Source organism: Rhinolophus hipposideros (assembly GCF_964194185.1).
Source record: "Rhinolophus hipposideros genome assembly, chromosome: 5".
NCBI classification, from domain to species: domain Eukaryota; kingdom Metazoa; phylum Chordata; class Mammalia; order Chiroptera; family Rhinolophidae; genus Rhinolophus; species Rhinolophus hipposideros.
In genome coordinates, this window is record NC_138051.1 from 9,189,643 (window position 1) to 9,212,827 (window position 23,185).

The 23,185-nt window shown below is 33.8% G+C and overlaps 1 protein-coding gene across 1 annotated transcript in view; it reads left to right on the top strand.

Moving 5' to 3' along the window:
* Positions 1–23,185, top strand: part of MDGA2 (MAM domain containing glycosylphosphatidylinositol anchor 2) — an 811,488-nt gene that overhangs the window by 516,099 nt on the left and 272,204 nt on the right. The window contains exons 4-5 of the mRNA XM_081048257.1: positions 6,664–6,860; positions 22,567–22,699. Of these exons, the coding sequence (XP_080904383.1) occupies positions 6,664–6,860; positions 22,567–22,699 (330 nt within the window). The remainder of the gene's footprint in view (positions 1–6,663; positions 6,861–22,566; positions 22,700–23,185) is intronic.

Here is a 23,185-nt window from a genome sequence, read left to right on the forward strand (position 1 = left end):
GCAATGGGAATGCCAGGATCTAAAAATAATAGAGACTAAGTGGCAGGACTTAGTTGTCACAAGCAAGGTGGACATGATTATTTTAATGAACAACTGTTTTCAAATCCATCCAGGGCTCTAGACTCATAAAGAGCTATGGAGATGGTTAATAGAACATAGCATTTCTTGCGGCAAAATAGGTGGACAGTCAGCAAGGATATTACCTAATCTACACAATTAATGAAATCAGATGGATGATTAAGAGGCTGCATGTAGTCACATAATAAAAATGCATGACTCCTTGCCCACTTTCTAAACCTAAGGTAATTTTGAGACCTTGAATTTTTTGACTGAAGGGAAAACAGAAAGAACCCTGCAACACTATAGCAATTATAAATAGTAGTGATTCTCCCAATTCTTTTCCAAAGAACCTATACAAATGAGATTATGTTGATCAGTTCAGATGAACAAGATGTGGCAAGTACACTGGCTATCTGGTAAGACACAATCCAGATGGTTGAAACAAGCCTATGAAGAGTCAGGGATGCACATTCTTAATAACATTTTAGAGATCCAGTGGTCTGGAGCTTGCCAGGACCTCCCCTCCAAAGTGAAGCACAAAGGATTGCATCTCACAGTCCCCATCCTTCAGAAGTAAACACAGCTCTTGCTATGTCTCTTTGTGTTTTGGATCCTGTTCCACACTTGTAAATATCATTCCAATCCATTTATCACATGCTTTGAAAGACTGTCAGCTTCAGTTGGGTCTCAGAGTAGGACAGGGTTCTGTAGCAGGCCCACATTGTGATGTAAGTGGCCCTGGTGCTTAAGTCACACAGCGCAGGAGAATCTATGACATTAGATATATCAGTGCTAGAAACAATACTGTGGAGTTTATAGCAATCCCTACAGAAGAATCACAGAGTAAATTTTTAGAATTATAAGTAAGAACATGCCTTCTTCAGTCAAGAATTAAACACCTTTCATAAAATAACTCCTTGTGTGTTGCTGGGCATTAGTAAAGATAGGATGCCTAAATATGCAACATCTAATGATGATGTGGTCTGATCTGCCAATCAGGGGTTAGACTTTTTTCATTCTATCAACACCCAATCATGATGTAGGGCAGACTCATCAGGCGATCATCTTTAGATGGAAGTGGTACAGCCAGGATGAGTGATGGCCAAAGCCAAAGAGATCGAGTAAGCTGTACACACTGGTGACCAAACCCCGATGATGTGTATTAGTGTTTTACCAGTACTTCTTTCTCAGTTCATACTGGCCACAGACAGAGTCACTTATGAGCTGATAGTGGAGAAAATAGCCTAAGCTTCTTTCTTGATGGGTCAGCTCAGAATATTTATACAAGTCAACAATGGGACTGCTACTTCACAACCTACTCTAAGATGTCCCTGATAGACAAGAATAAGGGAAAATTTTAGTAGGCAGAATATTGGTGGTATACTTGGTCAACTGCTTTGTGTGGAAAGAACCGATCTATTAAGTATTTTGATGGACCTATGAGAGTGAAATAAACCTGATAATATTTGTATTGTATACTAATGAGCACCAAAAAGTATCCATGGCAGAAGAATCACAAAAGAATGAAGTAGATAGAGTAATACAGACAGTTGATACCATACAGCTTCTGTCATTGGTCACCCTTAGCACAACAGGTTCGTGAAAAAACAGTTACAATGGTGGGGATGGAAGCTATGTATAGGCTTGAAACATGGGTTATCATCCATAAAGATTGATTTATCCATTGCCACTACTGAATATTTCACCCAGCAACAACGGACACCAACACTTGACTCTTGAAAAAGCACCATCCTTCAAGAATACCAACTAGTTCCTTGGTAGCAAGTTGTTACATTAGACTTTTTTTTTTTTTTTTTTTTTTTTGCTTTGAAAGTGACTATGCACAGTTTTCAGTAAACTTGACATGTATTCTCGGTGTGGATGTTTCTGCTGACCTCTGCCAGCATCAGCCCTACCCAAAGGCTTTTAGAATGCTTTATTCTCAACACAGGATCATGCTTAACCTCTCATGGGACGAGAACACATAGCAGTGAAGATGTAGCAATGAAAACATTGCCGTGGGATTGTCTGGTCACATCATATTCTACACTCAATATGCCAACGTACAAGAGTGGTAGAATGGCCTTTTGGAGGGGGCAGCTGAGTCTTAGAGAGATCATATCTGATGAGGAAGGAATGAGATCCTCCAAGACGCAATATACATCCAAAATCAATGACGTTTATTACATGGAGCTTTTTTCCCCCTGCGGAATACATAGATTCAGGAATCAAGGAGTGACCCCACTTACTACCATCACATTCAATGACTCACTTGAGGAATCTATATTTCCCTTCCTGAACCTCTGGTCTTTGCCAGTTTAGAAGTCCTAGTTCTCATAAAAGGAAAAACTTTTATTAAGTGACACAGCAAGAGTTCCATTAATCTTTAAGCCATGGCTGCTACTCAGTTACTTTAGGCTTTCTGTGTCAGGAAACAGAGGATAAAAGGAGTCGCCATCCTAGCAGTAGTGACCGGCCCATTGATCAGCTGGAGGTAGGACTGTTTTACGCAGTGAGGCAGTAAAGAATATGTTTGATACCCAGTTGACCCACTGAATCATTTCTTAGTATTCTGCCATCCAATTTTGCTGTTAAACAGATAAGTGCATCAGTCATGGCTTCAGAAGGGCATGATAACCAGGGCTCAAAATCCTCAGTGACAAAGATCTGATAACCTCACCAGGTAAGCTACTTATACCACAAGATGTATTAACTCAGGTCGAGAGCAATCTAGACTGGTAATAGTAAAAGGAGGCGAAGAATATCATTCCACCATAGCTCCTTTTGAAAGCTTCCCCAGGAAAGGTGACTCACCAGAATCCCCCAGGAGCTATTTCCAGAAAGAGTGAATTTCCAGGCCTAGTGATTGGATCTACGTGGATTCTGTAGTGCACTAGCCAGATCCGTTCCTCAGGACTGAAGGACTCATGCCTCCAACGATGAGAGTTTTAGCACCAGATGGCTAACAGCAAAATCCTTCTCTAGAAATCGCCCTAAGCCAAACAGAGCTGCTGCTCTACAGGTCATGTACTCTGGTGGGGAGCAGCACACCTACTAGCACTCGGTTACTTTAGGCTTTTCGTATCTGAAAGTAATAGGTATTGGTTGATGAGGGAAGGGCTTGTACAGAAAGGCTTAGCTCTATTGCCTTAGGGCAAGACAGCTCTGAGGGGATGTCACAAATCTGAAACTTCTCTAAAGCCCCTGAGGTCTTTGTTGCAATGGCACTGTAGTTCAGTTCTCCTCCTGAACAAACCTACTTCCTTCAATACCCCACGTATTGATCTAGAAGTTACTTTCCAGTATAGGTATACCTTGTTCTTGTGTGCTTCACTTTACTGTAATTGTTTTGGGGCACCAGGAACCATGCCCATATAAGATTGGAAACATAATCAGTAAATGTGTGTGTTAATGACTGTTCCATCGACCTGCCATTCCCCTGTCTCTCTCTCTTTCCTCGGGCGTCCCTGTTCTCCAAGACATGGAAATATTGAAATTAATAACCCTATAATAGCTTCTAAGAGTTCAGGTGAAAGGAAGAGTCACAAGTAACCTGACTGAAGGCAAATATACATATTCAGTATACATTCAGTAATATATATGGTATGTATTAAATATACATTTTAAGTTATATATATATATACACGTATATTGTTTGAACTTTATATCGTGTGTGTGTGTGTGTATATATATACATATATATATACATATATATGTATATACATATATATATGTATATATATATATATATATATATATATATATATATATATATATATACACACACAGAAATATCACTTAAAACATATTTATAGCCATGGCATATTTATCTAAAACAAAACTTGTTTTGGCATTTTTTAAATCTGAAAAAAAATTTTTTTTAAATTAAGTTTTATAAAGTAGAAATTTTTTAATATGAGTGAATCCAACAGATAATTCTGCTAATACAATGTCCAGCAAAACACTGATTGTCATAGGATTAGATTCTCAGAAGGCCAGTAACCCAAAACTCATCTAGTTCAGATAAGAGCATGTTTAAACAATTGTTCAGGTTTGATCTATTCCCAACGGAGCCTACTGATACCACCACCTAACATGGAAAGGGCTGAGGATACATTAATAAATGGGTGTTGGAAAGAACAATATTTTAAACTATGTGGAACCCAAGGAGAGTGACTATTGTTAACACTATTTACCATCCAACTCTGTTTTGTTCTTAAACTTTCTGAATTCAGAATTTGGTTTTTACAACATAACGAAGCCCATATTTTCTAAAACTGAGATTATGACTGAAAGAAATTGTTTTGTACAAGACAATTTGATCACACCACAAATTGTTTACTTTTTTTTTCAAGTCACTAAGGCTGAATTCAGCTAATCAGTTTCCTGTAGGGTTTGACTTATATGTGAAGGAATAATCAGCAAATAAGCTAATATTTGATGTAGTTTTAAAAACTTTAAGCATTTAATGATAATGATTCTAGTATCCCCAAGTACTCCAACTTGTTAAAACCAAACAGCATATTTGGATATCGCTGCACAGCTAATAGAGTGAATTTAAACTGAAAGTTCCTTAAACTTTATGGAAAATCAGCGGTCGTTCTGCAAATTTATACTATTAAAATGAGAGGCCTTTGCTGTAGCCATGAAAAGATTCTAATATTGGGGGAAAAAATTCTGAGAATGTTGCAAAACTAGAAATCTTAGTAGGGCTCTCAAACAATTTACATTAGGATAAAAAGTTTTTTTTTTTTTTTATTTGTTTAAGTGGGGGAAGTTTGGGATTCTGTTCTTTGCTCTGATTCCTTAGGGCAGCTATTACTTTAGTACTTTTAATGACTTTTAATTATTTTAACATATCATAAAGAGTCTCTTCTAAGGAACAATTTCTTTTAAATATTCAGGTTAGCATATGCTAACACACCTCACTATTCTTATCTTATATAAATATGATATCATATTTTCAGGCTTCACATAAAAGTGTTTGTCATGTACAAATATTTGATAGCCTGAACAAATGGGAAAATTACATTTTTTACTATTTAAAATGAAATTTGAGTGCATTATGAATTGGTAAGATAAGAAAACAACATAGAATTCATGGGAATCTAAATGAAATCTTAATAACAATACTAATACTCCTACTACTAAAAATAATAACTCACTTTTATTTATCATTTACTATGTGCAAGACTTCATGGACTATCTCATTTACTCCTCCAATAGCCCTATTAATATGGTACTATTATTATTCCCTGTTCATTAATAAGGCAATTTAAAACCACAAAGGTTACTTTACCTTTTAGAGTTATAAAACTAAAAGAATAAAAACTCAGTGAAGTTAACATTTAGATATAGCAAAATCGTGGCATCACTCTTAATAAGTATGTACTAAGTTTATACTAGCACATGGAACCAGGAGCTTATTTTCCCCCATATTTTAAAATTGAGATATAATTGACATATAACATTATATTAGTTTCAGGTGTACAACATTTGTGTGTGTTGTGAAATGATCGCAGTCAGTCTAGTTGACGTCCATCACAACACTGTTATAATTTTAATTTTCTTGTGATAAGAACTTTTAAGATTTATGCTCTTGGTAATTTTTAAGTGTATAATAAAGTTATTATTTTAAAGCAAATACACTTCTTAATTTATTTTTCTCTTAAGGGAAGAACCTGGGATATGTTATATCAGGTAACATATCCCATCTATGGCAGACTATGCGGCCCATGAGCCAAATCTGATTGTGGCACCTGCATTTGTATATAAAATTTTGTTGGAACTCAGCAACATTCATTGTTCATTCATTTACCTGTTGTCTCTGTCTTCTTTCCCCTATAACTGTAGTGTTGAGTAGCTGAGACAAAGATTATATGACCCACAAATCCCCAAGATATTTATGAATTGGTTTTCCCAGAAAGTGTTTGCCAAACCCTGTGGTATATATCCCTTATTTACAATGCATATAAAATGGCAAAAATTTAAACCCAATATTCACTAATAGAAATATTAATGTCTTTTAATGGTACCTTCTGTTACTACATTTCAAATATGATCTGGGATATAAAATCTGAGATTAAGGAAACATTTAGCCCAATACAGGTCATATTTTTTTACTATAAAGATTGTAATAATTTGTAAACATAATTGCTTGATTGTTTTTAATATGTCAGTTATAAATAATTGGAAAAAGAAGTATTTTAATGGAAATAGTCAATTGAGCTGCTTGATGTATATTTCTCTGTCACTGTAGCTCATTGTTTTGGCTAATCTCTTGATTTTGAGGATTGTGAATTCTGATCTCTCTTTTGGAGTTCTGTGTTATGTGGCTGTTGGTAAAGTTTTGTAAATATGTAAGGTCATTTGCACAATCTCAATGGCTAGAGATCTTAAGAAATAAATATTACTTTTCTTTACTTCCTATCATTGGAAATTTCTCTGCAAATGAGTTCAGTAACCGCAACAACAACAAAAAAATGAGTCTAGTGATAAACAATAAAAGCAATTAAGAAAGCGCATCTTCAGTTAGGTTTTATATCTTCAATATTCTAAAAGCCATGTAACTCATTGTCACTTGGTTGTTTTTATTTTTTCTAGATTTGGATGATCCAGTAGTAACTGTTCATCAAAGTATAGGTGAAGCTAAAGAACAATTTTACTATGAGAGAACAGTATTCCTCAGGTGTGTTGCCAATTCCAATCCACCCGTTCGGTACAGCTGGAGACGTGGCCAGGAGGTGTTACTACAAGGATCTGATAAAGGAGTTGAGATTTATGAACCCTTCTTTACCCAGGTAGGAATGAAGGTATAGTATTTCCACCTTGCTGGGATTCTTCCCTAATTCAAACAGAAAGCAATATTGTATCTATTTAAACCGATAGTTTCTCCAAACCTGGCCTTTTGAAAAACAATGTGTACTCAACTGAGTGATCAGAAAACTCAAATAATGAAGAAAAATTTCTGTTTTGCATAGTAGTTAAATTTCAAATGTTAACTCTTGAAAAATAATTTAAATTAATGTATCCTGGCTTATATTTCTTTGTTCATAGATTTACCTAGGCTTTACCATAAAGTACATAATTATACATTTGCTGACTGCTTTTTTTGTTTTGTGTTTTGGAAAATATTTCTTAAAAGAACACTGATTTCCCCATTTGCAATGGTAAATAAGTTTTGAAGGAATGAAGAAATCTACTTGAAATTTGTTTGGCTTGGTTTTAGAAAAAAAATCTAATTGTCTTTGTTAATTTTGGTTTTTAATTAGTTTAAGAATAGAGTCTTAATTACATAAAAAGTAAAATAGCTAATGAGTCTTTAAATATTTATTAAAAAGAATTGTATTAATTTTACATAGAGTGAATTGACTATGAATTATTCTACTGTAGTAAATTGAGAGTGGAGAATTAATAATTCTTGAGGAAGACATTGAAGATTGTAGGAGAAATATCTGAATGCTGTTTAATTATAAGGTTTTTTTGTTTGGTTGGTTGTTTGTTTTTTCTTCTTTTGTTCTTTTTTTACTAGAAAGGAAAACAAACCTAATTAACAAAGAAAATGTTTTAAATTAAAAAAAAATGTATTTGGAAACACATTCAAAATAATTGTGGCCATGAATAATAATAATAATAAAACATGATATAGCCAACAAGATAAATAGTGATTTAGCCGTATTATATGTTTTAAGACATCATAAGTCCATAATTAGGGAAATAAACAATTAAATTTTAAATATTATAAATATTATACTTCAAAATTCTAAAGATTATTACAGATTTTATATCTCAACTTTCTAATAGCATGAAGTTATCCTGTGTTTGTAAATATCCGAGCATCTCATTTTCACCATTAAATATATTTCTTTATACAGTAAACCATTTACTTATACTGACTAAAACCTGGTCAGTTTCAGATTAATGTAATTGCTAACGTTTAGCTATTAATAACACTGAAAGAAAGTAATGATTATGCCAAAACATCTACACATATCATATATATGATAAATATAGAGAGGGTGCCAAAAATTGTATACACGTTTTAAGAAAGCAAAATACTATTAAAATAGCAGTACTTAATATATACTGATAAAAAAGATGAATACAAGTCACATTTGAATTCTGCAATTACAAGAGCTGCTCAGGGTGGTTATCATCAGTGTAATTTTAATACAGTTTTTTTCCTTTTTAAAAATGTGTATACATTTTTGGCACCCTTTGCACATATCATCAATATACACATATAAATATAGATGTATTTCTATGTGTTTGCTGTTCACAGCTATGGAACAGCTGTGACTTCCCGAAATATAAATCTCTGAAAATCATTGTCTCACCTGTGTTGCTAATAAATCTACCATAACATAGTGTTGAAACCTGTTTTTGATCTGACCCTCTCTTCACTCAGGCCACTTTGGCATCAGCTGTTCTCTGGCAGCATGCAGGGTTACTATTTCTCCATATATTCTGCACTGTGGAAATTTATTCTTCAATTTTTACTAAAATCAAAGAAAACTATGTTTTTCTTGTTTGAAACATAACAAAAAATTTTCTTAGTATTCAGTTGCCTCTAGGGTTCAGAAATTCATATAAATGATCACTGATTGTGTATTTCATTTTTTTCAATTTATTTAAAAAATATGGACATTGTTGAAATTTAGAACACATATTTTATGGTCTAACGTGATAATGTTACAGACACTGAGGTAATTCTAAACACCTGTTCACTACACAGCTGCTTCTTACCTGGAGATGTGTCTGACCACTTGGAAATGAACACATGGCCTTATCCAAATTTGGGGAAAACATCATAGTTTCAAAATAATTCAGAATTTGTTTTAAAGTTATCAAATAAGCACAATTAAGCTTTTCATTCATTCCTTTGCATTTGTTGCTATTTTTATGATAGCGACTCTAGAAAACCATCTCCAAACTGGTAGCTATTGATACTACCCGGTACCTTTTGAAATAACGTTTATTTTCTCTTCTTTCTTTTGCCTCTCATTCTTTAATGAGAAAACAACTTTTTAATTAGAACAATTCAATACTGATATTTTCTTCTTTATGAATATCCCCCTTTATTGTGCTATTTAACAAAGGATTTCTCTACCTTTGTATGTGCCAATAACTGCTGTTGGACTGTGTGAATTTTTTTAAAAAGGGTTTAAGAAACAAACAAGCTTTTCTTGCAATTCTGTTTGATGTATTCACCTGCTGTGGTTGATAACTGTCAATAACATGCAGTTATAGTTCCTATTTAAAAATGCCTTTCCTGCCTTTGGTTACCTGACTGTGTTGCTTATCTCTCCTGGAATGGCTTTGTATCTGTCTTAAAAATCATGTAGGGCCAAGAAATATGTCAATATGTTTACATTACATATGCACTTAATTTGTTAATATTAAACATATGTTATAGGCCAAACTGATAAACACTCTCAAACAGCAGCCCATGGAAATTTAGTTCTTATTGTTACAGAAAATGCTGCCATTTTCATAGATGAGATATTATAAGTGATTTTTCTTTATACATGCATGTTGATATACGTACTGTACATGGGCCTGCTAGAGCAAGTCTGCCGTACCACACAACTCCCATTACCTCCTCATGGAGTCTAGCCATAGTTATCTGATTGGCTGTAGGGCTTTATTACAGAAAACTCCAAACATCTGAGTGACCATTTAAAAATGTAAATATTTTCCTGTTTTAATGTCTCAAGTGAATTCAGTATATTGTAGCCTACAACACCATGTTTGGCCTTGCTCTCCCTTGTTCTCTTTGTAATATACCATGTCGGACAATTAAGTTCGTGAATTCATCCTAGAAGAAGTGCTACATACTTCATTGTTCAATATCACTACAGTCACCTTTTAAGTACTCCCCTTGGGAAGCTATGCACTGATGCAAGCACCTAGTTCACCCTTCAAAGCAATTTTGGAACTCTGTCTGGAATGGCCGTCAGAGCTGTCGTTGTATTACCCGTGATGTCCTGAATGTCATCTTCAGACATATTTCCTTTATCTTCAGATAAAGAAAGAAGTCATTGGGGGCCAGATCAGGTGAGTAGGGAGGGTGTTCCAATACAGTTATTTGTTTACTGGCTAAAAACTCTCTCATAGACAGTGCTGTGTGAGCTGATGCATTGTCACAATGCAAGAGCCATGAATTGTTGGCGAATAATTCAGGTCATGTTGTTTTTTCACGCAGCCTTTTCAGTACTTCCAAATAGTATATTTGGTTAATGGTTTGTCTAGCTGGTATAAATTCATAATGAATAATCCCCCTGTTATCAAAAAAGTTAGCAACAGCATTACAACAAGTTTGCAAACTTAATTGTCAAGCCTCGTATACTTCATTTACTATTCTGATCACACCATCCCTAGACACGCCAAGGGTCTGCATACTGTTGATCCCTCCATGTGGAATGTAATTTACTTAGATATTATGGAAGGATCTTCTTAATATTGAGGATTCATCACCTCAGAACACTCTGAGGTAAGATCCTGCCATGCTGGGTGTCATGCGGGGTCTCAGTTCCTGCTCCCAGTATAAGGATGCAGGATACGGTAAGGCCAAAAAGGAACATGCATTGAGCCATAGATAGGGGAGTCATACCACTATATTCTCTCAGGTGGCTGGGTTGGAGACACCGGAAGCAGGAGCCACACTATCCGCAACCTGCCATACACTTATCTCTGCCATCCAACCTTACTTAATAGCTGCAATCCGCCGTGCTAATGGCAATCCGGTCTTGCTAGCTCAACCACCATCTTCTTGCTAGCCCCCATTTGCTTCTAGCATAGCCAACGCAGTTAGATTAGTGGCCAATGGCTCACTCGTTACAACTGACAGCTAACTAGCCACAGCTGATGGCCATCCAATCACTGTTGATGGCCATTTACTACCTGAGTCAGCACCTTTCCATGTGAGGGCGAGAGCCTGGAAACTGCACTCCTGGCTCTGTCCCCACAGATCCCTTCTCTTCTACAGTTATTCCTTCCAGTTTTACTTTTCTCTTGTAGAACTGAAACTATCAAATTATCTTACTTATTTGAATATAAACTCACTAATGATAGAGACTTTGTCTTTTCAACAGCTACTACCTGACTTATAGAAGGTTCTCGATAAATATGTGGCAGATGTTGAGGCAATACGCCATTGGAGATGTCTGGGTTCCTAGCTATGGGTAGTGAAAATTGACTCCGACTTTCCAGTAACTCCTGAATCACTCTCTATAACTCCAGCCCTCTTCACTCACTAGAGGAAGGTTTAATGAATTGTGAATAAGAATGATGTTATAATTGAATCCATTTTAATGTATTTAATTTCCAAACTTGATGATGTCTAGTTGATTTTTAATTGATTTCTAGTCTAATTCCACTGTGTCAGAAAGCATGCTCTGAATAATTTCAATATTTAAAGATGAACTGAGACTTGCATTATGCTAAGCCTATGGTGTATTTTCATAAATGATCCAGGTGCACCCACAAGAATGTGCATTCCAAAATTGTTGAGTGCCAATTAGGTCAAATTTGTTAATTGTCTTGTTTAAACAGTCTATATATTTTCTGAGTTTTGTATCTGCTGTTCTAAACTATTGGAGTTTAGTTAACATCTATCGCTATAGCTGTGGATTTCTCTATTCTTTATTTCTTTCGATTTTTGTTTATATATTATTAGTACATGCAGATTTAGAATTATTACATCTTCCTGGTTGATTATCATTAAGAAATGTCCTCTTTTACCTCTAGAAGTGTTTCTTGCTTTAAAGTCTATTTTGTCTGTCATCATTTTAACACCAGCTTTCTTTTGCTTAGTGGGTTTCTTTTTTTTTTGTTTTTTGGAGGAGAGAGGAGCGGTAAATCATCTCTTCTTTTATTTTCAAACTTTCTGTGTTTTATAGTTAAAAACATGTCACTAGGAACCGGTATATATGTTTTTGTTGTCGTTTTAATCCAGTGGGACAATGTGCATTTAATACAATGACTGATATACATGTATTTTTTTCTATATGACCCACCTGTTTTATTTTACTTCTCTCTTCTGTTGCCTTCTTTTTTTTATTTTTGGATTTGTCAAATACTTTTTGTTATTCCCTTTCTTCCTCTATTTAACTAAGAGTTTTAATTTGTTTTAGTGTAATTTAATTGGTTATTTAAAAATGATACACTCCATCCTTATTACTTTACCACATCTTTAATAATGATATAAACTTAGAATACCTTAACAATATTTACTTTTTGTATTTTATTTTTGTCTACTATTTCAGGTCTACATATATTTAAAAATAAGCAAAGCATCACTATTATGTTCTTTGAAACAGTCATTATACCCTTATATTTGCCAACATATCACTTTTTTTCCATTTTCAGTTAATTTTCATTTACAGTGTTAGGGAATAGTGAGGTGTTTTTTTTTGTTTGTTTGGTTGGTTTGTTTTGTTGTTTTTTTGTTTTGCAGAGGGATATTCATGTGTTCTAGCACCATTTGTTTAAAAGATCATTCTTTCACTACTACATTTTCTTGACACTTAAATTGAAAATCAATTGGCTCTATATATTATGATCTATTTCTGATCTATTTATTCTATCCCATCGATTTATATGTCTGTTTCTATGTCAGTACCACACTGTCTTAATTTCCTGTAGCTTATAATAAGTCCTGAAATCAGGAAGAATAAGACCTTCAACTGTGTTCATCTTTTCAATATTGTTTTGGATTTTCAGCTTCTATTTCCACTTAAATATTAGGATCATCTTGTTAGTTTCCCCAAAAAGTCTAAGATTTTCATTGAGGTTTTATTGAATTTGTAGATCAATTAGAGGAAGATAATAGTAAGGTTATTAAACTGAGGATGATTGATATTGGCAATGCAATATAATCAAGCAAAGAAAAACCTGATTCCCTCCATTTTGATTTTACTTCTTTGTCACATGTGTTATTGCTCTATGAACAATTTGAAAACTGATGTAAGACTTTCCAATACCAGTTTTATTAAGATTTATGAACCTTTGAAATACTGCTTTGAGTCTTCTTGTGTATAGGAAGTATGACAATTAAGTCTGCCAACTTGTTGCAACTATGTTGCTAAACTTTTTTGATATCAGAGGGATTATTCATTTGAATTTGTACCAATTGGACAGTTAACAGACTGTACTATTTGGAAGTGCTGAAAAAACTACATGAAAAAGACGAAAACAACCTGAACTTTTCACCAACAATTCATGGCTCTTGCATCACGACAATGCACCAGCTCACACAGCACTGTCTGTGAGGGAGTTTTTAGCCAGTAAACAAATAACTGTATTGGAACACCCTTCCTACTCACCTGATCTGGCCTCCAATGACTTCTTTCTTTACCAGAAGATAAAGGAAATATTGAAAGGAAGATATTTTGATGACATTCAGGACATCAAAAGTTATATGATGGCAGCTCTGATGGGCATTCCAGAAAACGAATTCCAAAATTGCTTTGAAAGATGAACTAGGCACTGCCATCAGTGCATAGCTTCCCAAGGGAGTACTTCAAAGGTGACCGTAGTGATATTCAGCAATGAGTTATGTAGCACTTGTTCTCGGATGAGTTTGTGAACTTAATTGTCAGACCTCATATGTGTGTTTATCATAGACGCATAGGAAGCTGGTCATTTACTTAAGAAATTCTGGAATGCTTCATATAAAAAATTACGTCTCATGGGCAGGACAGCCAGTTAGTTGTATATAGCCACCTGGAGATCCAAGGGCCTCTTTTTTAATGGATCATGGTAGGTTTATTTTTATGTGGGAATCACAAATGCCAATGCCTACTAAGACTACTCTGGTAACATAAATATGTGATTCTGTCTACTAGTATGAAGATAAGAACTGGTGAGGCTTGCTGTGCACGCCTGCTTATTAGGAAATGATAAAACACCTGCTGTTGCCAAAGTTCAATATTTGGTCCCCCTGGGCTGTCATTTGTTACTCTGCTTGAGTCCACAGTTTTCTCAAGGGGGATGCAATGATACTTACAATAACACTTTTAGATTTATATGATTTAAAATATAGAGAGATACAAAGTAAGCATGGTTTCTATAAAGAATGAAAATAATTATAATTAATAGATTGAGAATTCCAGGGTTGACTCTAACCTCCAGGGCACATTTTATAATGTAGATAAATATGATGCAGAGAACATTTTTATCCAGGAATCTACTTGATAGCAAACCAATGTCCTTATTTGTAGTTTCTAACTGCCTTGGATATTTGGAAGGACTGTGTGAAATATGATTTTCCAACAGTAGAAAGCAACATAATGGACTTAACCTGTGGTTTTTATTTTTATAATTAAAAATGTAATGTCTATGTAGGTTCTAATACATAAAGCTGTATCTAGTTGTTTTTTTGTTCCTTTATTGAAAAATAAACTCATAAATTTCTAAGTAACTTCATAATTCTGTTATTGAGTTAAAGGCATCAATTATTTGGTCTACTTATCACATTTTTTTTAGGTTTAAAATTAGTGTTGTGTTGTATCCTTGAAATATTTCCCAGGATTGACTCTTTTTTTTTTCCCCTTAGTATAACAGCTTTGCTGTTTGTAATGACCTATGAATAATGTTTACTTTGCCTTTTGCCTAGTGTGCTAGTGTGTGCATGTATAATTCTTAGGTGTTATTGATTTTTTGGACTGTTGTTTACCATCAGCTGCCATGTGTACTTCATGAGGGAAAAACTTTCCTTGTTAGCATTGTTGGTATTGGAGCACTTTGATCATGTTTTAATTAATTTCCATAGATCCAATGGAATCCTGTCTTTACACTGTAAATAAGAAACAGTTAAAATAACTGAGATCTACTACGTATAAGATATTGGCAACTTTCTTTCAGAGATATAGGTTACTGGGATCCTTCTCTAACTTTGTTGAAATGTATATGTAAAAAGTGACTATGATACAAAGTAAAAATGGTTATCAAAACAGAGGCACACAATACTGCTGTAGAGAGCATTCCAGATGGAAATCAACAGGACCTGCAATAATACAGAATGAAGATCATATCTCCAAAGATTGTCCATGTCTCTTGGTGAACAGAATAATAAGAGTATTTGTGGGGACAACTGGACAACAAAGCTGGGAAGGTATACTGGGATTATTTTGTGGATGGATTCAAATGACAGATCATAGTCTGCTTATTTTTTTAATGTTAGAAAATTAAATTTATTTTAAAGATGTTTTTGTGTTCAATAACAATGTCTTGTTTTTAATAAAATAGATTTCTAAGATAATGAGATAGCCCACATGTCCATTCATAGTAAGCTAATAACTATGTCAATTTGAATCGAATATTTTTTTCATCACCCTGTTGAGTGACAAAATATTCTTTATACCTTTTTATAGATAGTGTTTCTGGAATGAAATTGGTGTGTGTTCCAGAGGCTGATATAAATTCATAAGCATATAATGTAATAAGTCCAAGAGGAGTAATTTTGCTTTTCATTCTTCCACTCATTACTGAAGATGTAGGCTATCGTATATTGTTATTTATAGGTTTGCAATAAATTATGATTAAAGAAACAACAATGAATGTGAATTGGAAGGCTTTATTATCATTATTATTAGTTTACTGATATGTGAAAGTACATATTTTTTAAAAACTCCAATTTCTATTATAAGTAAAGTGAAAATACTACTTGGGGCAACAGTTATTCCTTCACTAGAAAATGTCACCATTGGTAGTGGAAAATGTGTGAAATACTTTTTTAATTTCTTTTATTTAAAAAAAGTAGTTTTAAATGTTAAATATAGGTGTTGAAAATAATTTTCTGAATGTTAAAGAAACGTGCTTAAATTTCACAAGCCACATATTCTTGCAATTTTTCTAGAACTTTTGTAAAGATGTTCATAACATCATCTTCTGTATTGTAATTATACCATATAATTACAAAGCTGAACATATTTACATCAATTATATAATTAGTTTAATTAGGCTAATTAAACTAATTATATAATAATCAACTGAAAATTCTGTTTTATAAATCATGGAAATTCACATGCAAAAAGCCTTCCCACATCACAGAATATTAAATGTATATGATCAACAAAATAAAATTAATGTTATGTGATAAAACAGTTACAAGTGGTAAAGTCTAAATAATTATAAAAATGTACCTCCATATGTATACATGCATGTCACTTGATAATACACACACACACACACACACACACACAAACACACACACACTGATATTCTCTGTTTGGTTATACATTATGCTACACTTTAAAAAATATCCTATAGTTTGGGAACTTTTTATTGAGAGGAAGAGAGTCAGCCTGAATACCTTTATTATTTTCTGAATGTGATGAATTAATTGGGTAGGGTTCAAATCCTTCCATAAGTATGCCTATTTCTATTTTCCTTCAACAGACTGTGTCTGCATTAGTCCCTCTCACTCTTTGATGTGCTGCATCGTTTAATCTTACATATTAACCTGGATGACTGTCTTGTACACTCACACATCTTAATGTTTTGTTTTCTGACTACAAGATGTAAATCATCTTAGATCAATTGCCAAACTCTCCAATTCCATGCTAGCTGAACCACTGGAAATATGCGTATCTAGGCTTACAGTAACAGTCATTCTTTCTTTTTGTCTCTCCTTCTCATGGGCTTGTATTGCTGCACTGTTCTGCATAAAAATTAACTAGGATATGTTGTGTGCAAACCATTATGTTTATTGAGCCATACTCGTTGGTGTTTATAAAGTATGGGAATAATTGCAAAGGGAAGGGGGGATTCTCTTTAAACCTTAAAGTCTCAATATTACTACCCAATTTAGATTATTTACTTTTGGGTAATGTAAACACCAGCAGCAATTCTGACCACTTGCTTAGAAGTTTGTCAGGTACCTCTACATAGATAATAAATGAAACTATTATAAAGGATCAGTTTCTACTATGAGTACATTAGTAGAACATTACAGACTAAAATTTGTACACTAGATAGAAAATTAAATGGAAAAACAAACCCAATAAGTGACACAATTATTATATTTATAATTAATTATCTACACATAAGTGGCTGTCAAAATAGCAAAGTAATCCAAAGTGCTAGAAGCAAGCAGAGAAATACAGAATCATAAAAAAAGGATTTGTTGAATTTTAACAAAAAAATTAATGACATTAGTAGGTACAGTTTCAGTGGAGCATTGAAATAGTATTCAGAAAATACGGATTAAAAATAATTTGTCAGTGGAAACAGATGCAAGAAATACTGGTAGAATATAATTAACTCTGTGTGAATAAAGAGACTTCATCATGATATATAAATCTAAATGACTGTTAATTGTTTGTATATATTTGAAAATCATGACCATGCTATGATTGCTTTTAGAATACTGATTATATGTATTAACATCTATTGAGCTCATATCAGGTGCCAAGTAGATAGTAAGTTCTAGAGAAATTATGTAAAATAAAGCCCTGAGTGATGAAAAGTAGGTTATTATAGTACTTTTAATTTAAAAATTATACATTTTAAAGGTGTTTCTCATATGCTAAGTCCTGTGTTACCTGCTTGGAGCATAGTGCTGAGAGTGAGACAGGCAGGGTCCCTCCCTTTGGGTATGTACAAACAAGTGTGGGGTTGACAGAACATAAATCCATTATAAAAATAAATGGGAAAATGAGACTATCATAAAAAGATATCAGCAGATCTCACTAAAGGGGATTCCTCCTACTCTAGAAAGTGAGAAAGATATCCTGTGGAAGTAAAGAGTGTAGGGATCTAAGAATGAGATGAAATTGATTAGGGATAGAGAGATGAAGAGCCACACATGTGCAAAGCGTCTGTGACAGTAGGAAACTCAATACATGCAAGGCACAGAAAGAATGAGATGGGACTGGGACGGCAGGGAGAATGCAGATCGGATAGGGTTGACAGTCATGTCAATAGGTATTGTGTTTATTTTTAAGAACAATAGTAAATTGTTCATAATTTAAGCAGAGAAGTGAAGTGATCAGATTTGTATATTTTCCTCCTGGTTATAGATTAGATCGTTATACTGGCTTGCATTCTTAAACTATACCAAGTACAATCAGAATTTTTTTCAGATGCATGTAGGGTTTAGAGGATTACATTTGAAAATAAATAAAAAGAATGGTTGAGTTTAAACATGCTTGCAGGTCAATAAAAGGCTCTAACAGAGAGAAAAACTGAATATATGAATAAGAAATAGTAATTGAAAGTCTAAGATTCCTGTCATTAAACAAAGAAGATTTAGAGGACAAGCCTTGAAGTTCAATTTAGAATATGTTCAGTTTTCAGTTCCTGTGAGACATCAAAATGAACACATTGAGGTGAAAATTTGGTATATGCATCTGAAACTTAAGGGACAATTCTGGAATAGAGGTACAGACTTGGTGTTGTGTTGGGAGAATGAGGTTTGTAGTATGAATTCATCAGCAAGGATAAAATCATTTAGGGGAATTTTATAGTGAGATTAACTATGGAACAAATAGAATTTCTGAGATACCAACAGTTAAGTTCTGAGAGGAGGAAAAAAAAAGTGAAAAAATCTAAGCAGTAATAGTGACAAAGGTAGGAGGGGTAGAATGCACCACCTTATTTGAAAATTATCTGAGCTTCTGATCAAGATGGTGGAGTAGGTAAATGCTGTGCTTGCCTCTTCCCACAGGCACCTCAAAATTAGAACTGAACTGCAGAATACCCATCATTGAGAATTGCCTGAAGTCTACTATGTTTCCCTGAAAATAAGACCTAGCCAGACAATCAGCTCTAATGCATCTTTTGGAGCTAATATTAATATAAGACTGGTATTACATTTATATATATATATAATATTATATTATATAATATCATTATATTATGTACTCAATCTTATAATAAAATACGACTGGGTCTTATACTAATTTTTGCTCCAAAAGACACATTAGAAATGATTGTCCAGCTAGGTCTTATTTTCAAGGAAACAGGGCAGCTGAACCAAAGCCCTACAATTAAGCACATACAGAAGATGCCACCTCAAGACAGGTAGTAGGGGCATAGACATGGAACAGGTTGGTCCTATGCCCACATGTGACCATTAAAAATCGAGAGGGATATATGGGCTGTGTACATAACCCTTGGAGGAGCAGAGGTTCCCAGCCCCACACCAGTCTTCCCAGCCTAGGTTCCAAGAGAAGTCCCCATAACTTCTGGCTTGTAGAAACAAGTGGAGATTGTGACTCAGTGAGAGGAAGTTACCTACAGTTAATTACCTACAAGGGAGCTCCTGTAAGATTGTCAGCAGATTTCTCAACAGAAACTTTGCAAGTGAGAGGGATTGGCTTGAAGTATTCAAAGTGATGAAAAGCAAGGACCTTCAACCAAGATTACTATACCCAGAAAAACTGTCATTTAAAATTGAAGGACAGATAGAGATCTTCCCAGATAAGAAAAAGCTAATGGAATCCATCACCGCAAAATTAGTATTACAAGAAATGTTAGGAGGACTTCTTTAAGAACAAGAAAAAAAAAGATAAAAAGTATGAATAATAAAATGGCAATAACTACATATCAATACTTATTTCAATGTAAATGGATTAAATGCTGCAATCAAAAGACGTATGATTGCTGAATAGATAAGAAAAAAAGACCTTCACATATGCTGACTACAAGAGATTCACTTCATATTGAAAGACACACACGGACTGAAAATAAAGGTTTAAAAAAAAACCATGAAAATGGAAATGAAAAAGAACAAGAAAAATCTGGGGTAGCAATACTTGTACCAGGTCAAATAGACTTCAAAACAAAAGCTATAACAAGAGACAGAGAAGGACCCAGTAATCTCAATTCTGGGTATTTATTTAAAGGAACCCAAATACTACTTCAATGGGACATGTGCATCCATATGTCCATTGCAGCTTTATTTACAATAGTGAAGATAAGGAGACAACCTGGGTGTCCATCAATGGATGAATGGGTAAAGCAAAGATGGTACATATATCCGAGGTCTGACAATTAAGGTGGTGAACATGATTGCAACAATGTTGCTAACCTTTTTTAATATCAAAGGGATTATTCATTATGAATTTGTACCAACTGGACAAACAGTTAATCAAGTTTACTATTATGAAGTGCTGAAAAGGCTGCATGAAAAAGTTAGACGACCTGAACTTTTCGCCAACAATTCATGGCTCTTGCATCATGACAATGCACCAGCTCACATGACACTGTCTGTGAGGGAGTTTTTAGCCAGTAAACAAATAACTGTATTGGAACACCCTCCCTACTCACCTGATCTGGCCCCCAATGACTTCTTTCTTTACCCAAAGTAAAGGCAATATTGAAAGGAAGACTTTTTGATGACGTTCAGAACTTCAAAGGTAATACAATGATAGCTCTGATGGCCATTCCCGAAAAAGAGTTCCAAAATTGCTTTGAAGAGTGGACTAGGTGCTGGCATCAGTGAATAGCTTCCCAATGGGAGTACTTCAAAAGTGACTATAGTGATATTAAGCAATGAGGTATGTAGCACTTTTTCTAGGATGAGTTCACAAATGTAATTGTCACATCTCGTGTAGTAGACTATTACTCAGCCATTAAAAATATGAAATCTTGCCATCTTCAACAACATGGATGGACCTAGAGAGTATTATGCTGAGTAAAGTCAGATAAAGACAAATGCCATATGACTTCACTCACATATGGAATCTAAAGAACAAAATAAACAAACGCATGAAGTAGAAATAGATTCATTGATACTGAGAAAATTTTTATTGTTGCCAAATGGGAGGAGGAATGGGGGATGGGTAAAAAGGGGAAGAGATTAAGAAGTACAAATTGGTAGTTACAAAATAATAACAGGTATGTAAAGTAGAGCATTAGGAATATATCAGTTTTATAATAACTATGTATGGTGTCAGATGTGTACTAGATTTTAGGGGATAATCACTTCATAAGTTATATAGATGTCTAATCACTAATTGTACGCCTGAAGCTAATACAATATTATTATGTCAGCTTAATGAGAAAATAAAAAAAATAAAATTATTTGTATCGACAGATTCTGGTATAACATTTTCTTTCAACTATGCTTTCTAACTAATCACACTTTCGTAGGCATTATATATAGTTAATATAAATAATAACTGTAATACACTGAAAGCTTGTTTTAAATATAAGTTCTAGAAATACACACACTGACTGTATGTTTGTGTGGGGTATATTTGCATTTTTTGTACACAAAGAATGCATTGTATTTCCTAAAGAAAAAATTTAAATGGAGATTGTTGTTTATCCTGTGGAGGAAAATGCTGAGTGTGTGATTGATTTAAGACTGGATTTTTGACATTGAATAAAAAGAATTATGGCCCCAATGTCCATGCACACTGAAGGAGAGATTCATGTGACACATTTGGAAAACTCTGTGTGCCTACCTATGTATGGAAAGCTTTTATTTTTTGCAAATGAACAGGCACAATCTTTATGTATTGTTAGTCATTATTTTGATCATTTTGAAGAATACATGGAAGTTGCTATTTTTTAGGATTTGTGTAATGTGGCTTAAGTACAATAATAATAACAAATGCTTCCATACAGCTATTATCTGGAAAAAAGTAACATTTTGAAAATTACTATCAAATATGATGCCATTGGGATACCATCTCCATAATTAAGTTACTTATGGCAGGAACTATTTGAAAAGATGCATAGAATTCTTAAAGAAATCCCAGGAGACCTAATTTGAATTGAGCAAAAGGGTTTTTTTTTCTTCTTTTTATTGTTTTTGTTTGTTTGTTCATTTCAACCTTTGAATAATTTCATGTTTTTACATAGCCTTTCTTGGCTAATTAATAGATTGTAGTATGTTTTTGGCCATTTGACGTATTTGAATGTATCTACAATTTTGCAGATTTACCTGAGGTCTTGAAACCCTGAACACAAAATAACAAAAGAAAATAATAACATAAGTACACTCATGAACACTTCTTTAATACAGTTTTAGATCTGTACAGTTATAGGTCCTTGCTCGATATTCACAACATATTTATGTATATAAATTTAATTATCATCAGATTAACTTCATTAACTTTGTTCTACCAATAGTGTTTCATTTATTGGCTCTTTTTCAGAATTCTTTCATAACATTTCATATTGAAGTCTGCATAGATAGCAGTGTTTGCTGAATAAAATCCGTTATTAAGTACACTGTTCTGATCTTTGCATACTAATTCACATAACTACCTCCAGAAATAGAGCCCGCCCCCCCAGGAAGATAGTTTGCAAAGAAAACATTATGAATTTTCATTGTAGTCTTTCAGTTTTTATCTCCTGGCACATTCCATATTATTTTTAAATGCACTGTTTTCCTTTTTTTAACTTAGGGCATTTTCCTTAAAAATAAGACAATCTATCATATTCTGATAATAGTATGATTTAGTACACCATAAGACATGATTCATTCTTTCATTCATTTTTGTTACTATTGAATTTTGCTAATTTTTTTCTTTTTTTTTACATTTTCAGGGTGAAACAAAGATCTTAAAACTAAAGAATCTTCGACCTCAGGACTATGCTAATTATAGCTGTATTGCTTCGGTGAGGAACGTATGTAATATTCCTGATAAAATGGTGTCATTTAGACTTTCCAATAAAACAGGTAAGGAACTATCTCTGAATGTTTTATGTCTGTTATCCACAAATAATGTTTAATGGTTCTTTAACTTTCTTATAGGCCAAATGATTTCTATAGTATATGTAGGAACAAGGCATTCCTCAACCCTGCCACCCTCCACCCCCCCAAAAAAAAAAATATTTGCTATCTGAAAAGCTTTTGGCAAATGGACACTGTAAAATTTAGTTGCAACATGCTCCCATATGTTAGTTTATATGGCATACAAAGTTATAGTTCCTTATTATTGAATTCATAACTGTCACCAGCAAGACTATATCCTGTTCTCAAAAATTTCTGAGAAATATTAGATTCTTCATGTAAAAATTTATAATCTAAATTGCTAAAAGTGTTTTGTGATCCCAAAACTAAGTGAAAGCAGCTTTTTTTTTTTTTTAATTCTGTTTCAAGTCAAGAAATCTAATTGGTGATTGTAAGTTGGTGTTTTTAGGAAAGTATTTTTGTAGACAATGT